The sequence below is a fragment of the Gavialis gangeticus genome, unplaced genomic scaffold, assembly GCF_001723915.1.
Source record: "Gavialis gangeticus isolate Ggan-Ray unplaced genomic scaffold, GavGan_comp1, whole genome shotgun sequence".
Taxonomy (NCBI): Eukaryota; Metazoa; Chordata; order Crocodylia; family Gavialidae; genus Gavialis; species Gavialis gangeticus.
The window spans coordinates 42,653,300-42,657,071 of NW_017729031.1; the positions used below are offsets into that span (position 1 = coordinate 42,653,300).

The window sequence follows — 3,772 nt, forward strand, 5'->3', positions numbered from 1 at the left end:
CCAAGGCTGGGGCAAAGAGGGGCCTTGGCCCCACTCCTCATTGGTGTGCGTTTGGAGGATGTTGAACTCTTGCTGAGCCGGGGGCGCTGTGTTTGTTAGTGGGCATGTCCCTTGCACCCTGTCCCTTCTGACATGGGCGGCTGCAGCAGCGAGCAGGGAGGATGAGCAAAACATCCTGTTGATCTGCATAAACACAGATTTCAGTTCACTGGCAAAATCTTCCCAGTCTGAGGTTTCCCAAAGAGGAAAGGACAGCGTGGGCAGGGAGAGGGTTAAGACTCAGGAAGGATGAAGGGAAGGTACTCACCCAGATATCCTGTTCCCTTCCGTGGGTTGCTGAGCTTCTGTTCCCTTTCCCTTCAAGTTATCCAAGTTAGGGCTTCTGAGCCTTCAGCACAGGGCTTTGGGGCTGGGAGGTGGGTGCAGGGTTGGGCCGGCGTGCAGACCAGGGTCGGGACCTGCTGGTGTGGAAGGAGTTGAGGGCAGCCGGGTGCTGACTACAACACGGGGTGAGGATGGGATCTGTGGGCTGGCTTGTTACATCCTGGCACCTCTGTGAGAGAGATGGGAGTTCTTGGGCTAATGTTGAGTGAATGCACGTGCTCCATGGAGGCCAGTGAATTGGGGGGGCCTGGCCTTGAGAGTGGGGCTCGGGCACTGCCAAACGGGGTAGAGGAGCAGCTGGAGAACTGGCTGGTCAGTGCCTGGTGACCGCCAGTACTGCCTGAGGGTGGCTTGGATACCACTGGAGGACACAGCCTGCCAGCCCCCACATTGCATCTCTGCAGTGTCACCCTCGCGCTCTGTCACGTAGGCATCTTCTGCAGCCCTCGCACCTGGAAGGAGAGGCACCCTCTGATGTCACACGGGGTCAACGCCCCTTTGGAGGGGAAGGGAGAAACTCTTCTGGACTCTCCCAAGAAGCAGCCTTGTTCGGCCTCCCTCTCCTGAGAGGAGACCCTGGCGCAGCTTCACGAGGGCAAAGTCTCTGGCTTTCCTCATTCCCTGATGATCCTTAGTGCTTCCAGCTCAGAGCTCCTCACTTTTGGTCAGTTTCCAGGAAGAAAGGGTGGTTTTTTGGGGGTTTTTTTGGTTTTGTGTTTTTTCTTTTAAAGGGATGGTGGAGAGGGGGCTTATTGGAGTGCCAGCATCCTAAACAGCACAGCAGGCTGCTCCAAAGCAGGCAGTCTCTATCGTGCCATCCTTCCTTGGACTCCTCTTTGTCCTCCCTGGGAACTTCTCCCCTGGGGCCATCTCTGACACACTCCAGCTCTCAGCCTCACTCATTCTCGTCCAGCCCATTCAACCCCACTTGCCACAGAACAGTTGCAAAACTCTGGTGTTCACCTGAGGGCAGCAGTCACCAGAAACCATGAAATGTGAAGGCAAGCAGAGAGAAGTGTCTGGGTCCCACTGCCAGGCCCTGACTGCCCTCTGCCCCGGTGGGGGGAGGGAGAGAGCATGGAGGTGTCCTGCTTATGGAGCTATTTACAAGAATTATTCTGAGCAAAGCCTGCCTGCGTGGGGCTGCCCAAAGAGCTCCTGCCAAGATCTGCAGGTCTAACCCAGTCCACCTAATTTCCTTTGTCACAGTGGCCAAGCTGCAGAAGGACCAAGACCCAGAGAGGTGATGTCCTTGGAGACCCAAGTGGTCCTTGGTGGTCTCTGCAGACAGATGCTGCAGCTGTTTGTGTGCCCAGCTGCAGCACTAGATCCATTCCTCAATAACACCTCTCTTTCTTTCCGACCCCCCTCCCCTCCCAGGTTGTTCTCCTCAACTTCCCTGCGGCCCCTCTTCCTGATCAGCATGTCCCTGCTTGGCTTTCTCTTGCTGGAGCGGTGGAAGCCCCGGTTCCTGTTTGACTTCTCTGGTAAGTGACACGTGCAGCTGTAGCTGGCAGCCTGGTGCCCATTGCTGGTATTCCCTGCCTATATTACTGCCACTGTGGCTCTCCCCTTGCTTTACTGTAGGCTGGGGAGTGGCTGCTGCCCCTTTGCCCCCTGACTTGATCTTCAGGAGAGCCCAGCGGGCTTCTTGGGATGCTGACGTATGTGGGAGGCAGTGGCTGGAGCAGGCAGAGTCTCTCTGGGTACTGTTCTAACTGCTGGCCCATGCAAGGGTGGCAGTCCAGGGGAACAGGGCAGACTGGCATGAAGCGTTCAGATCCCGGGCTCCTCTGCCAGCTCAGTAGCCAACCTCTGGTGTCATTCAGATAACCCTCCCTCTGTCTCCGTGGCATTCGGCTGCCTCGGGGTGGCATAGAACCGTGCTTCTTGCGGTCTGTCTTCTATGCCCTTTGGTGCAGTGGGTGGGGGGAAGATTCCGGACCCGAGGGCACCTCAGCAACATAGCAGGCAAGCTCCATGTGTGTGCCTCAGGTCTGGGCTCTGTACTTGGACAGGCTCTTGGCCTGCAGCCCTGTTGGGAGGAGGTGAAAAGAAGCAGCCGCCTTCCACTGCAGCAAGGCAGCAGAGCAAACAATGGGGCACAATCACGCAGATACAGTTGGCTCATTGTACCAGCCTCATTAGCCAGCATCTGGCTTCAGCAAGTGAGTGTGACAGGGACCAGCTTGTATAATTTTGCATAGCCTGGTCGATTTATGGCAGGGCCCCTGCCCACATCCAACATGCCACTGCCGCATGGGAGAACGTTTCACCAGGCTTGGATAATCTTCCTTCCCAACGGGTGGGCACCAGGGAGCAGCTCTGGATTATGGCTCTTCCTGTGTGAGAGGGGTGGGGAGGGGAGTAGTGCCCTGGGGGTGACCTTAAAGGAGGTGCTGTTGGGCCACACAGACTGCTGAGATTATGGGGACCATGAAGGTCTCTGCCTCCATGTTAATCTTTTTTTTCCCAAAGCCGTTTGTTTGTCTCGGGCACTTTCTGCAGCTTGGCAGAAAAATTCAGCTTGTCCCTTTCACCTCTTGGGCCTGGACGCCAGCAGGATGCTGCCTTCCAGCATGGCAGGGAGAGGCTCCAGGACCTGTGTTACAGAAGCCCCCTTGAGTTGGGGTTGTGTCAGGCTCCTGAAGTCAGAGGCCTGGTGCCCTTTATGACATGTCTTTATAAAAGTGGGGGAGGTGAAGCAGCTCTGCTAAAGTGCCCAGATCTAAAGCTCAGATCGCACGGCAGCTAGACAACAATGTGGGAATCAGCTTATGGCAAGTACAGAGCCCTGAGGGAAGCCGAGAGGCATTAGGGCTCATCCCCCGCTCCCCATCCCCCCACCCCTTATCTCTCAGTGCAGTGCCTCCACATGCCGTCTTCCTGCTCTCATTGGGGTGGGTCAGAGTGGCTTCTATGAGTACTTCCTAGTTGTGCTGTTCAAAAGCAGCCTGGTAACAGTGTGGTCCAAGCTTTGTCAGCTCTGCCTGGCCGGAACTGTGTTCCCTGTCCTCACCCCCCTCACTACCCACCCCACCCCTCCTAGCACAGGGTGCCACAGTCATGTGAGTAGCGGGTGCTGCTTGGGCCTGGCATCCTGCTGCAATGTGGGATCACAGCCTTGTGGCTTTGTTCCTGAACAGTCCCTGCAGAGCCTTTCTGGGCACTCACATAAATGGGTCAGGGCATGAACAGCGTGTGGCAGCTGTGTGTCCCCCAGGGGCTGGTCAGAGCCTGTACGTGTTCCCTCCAGAACTGCAGACCTTGCAGGAACACAGGGCAGTGCAGTCATGTTGGCCGTGGGCAGAATGTAGGAGGCATGCCACATACTCTGACCATGTCCCACCCCACCAGATGTGTCCTTTTGGCTCCCCCCCCCCCCCCC

At 56.8% G+C, this 3,772-nt stretch overlaps 1 protein-coding gene across 1 annotated transcript in view; it reads left to right on the top strand.

The window, feature by feature from the left end:
* Nucleotides 1–1,121: 1,121 nt before the first annotated feature.
* FAM134A (family with sequence similarity 134 member A) overlaps nt 1,122–3,772 on the top strand; it is a 9,689-nt gene continuing 7,038 nt past the window's right edge. The window contains exon 1 of the mRNA XM_019522661.1: nt 1,122–1,871. Coding sequence (XP_019378206.1) covers nt 1,631–1,871 — 241 coding nt within the window. The 5' untranslated portion in view covers nt 1,122–1,630. The remainder of the gene's footprint in view (nt 1,872–3,772) is intronic.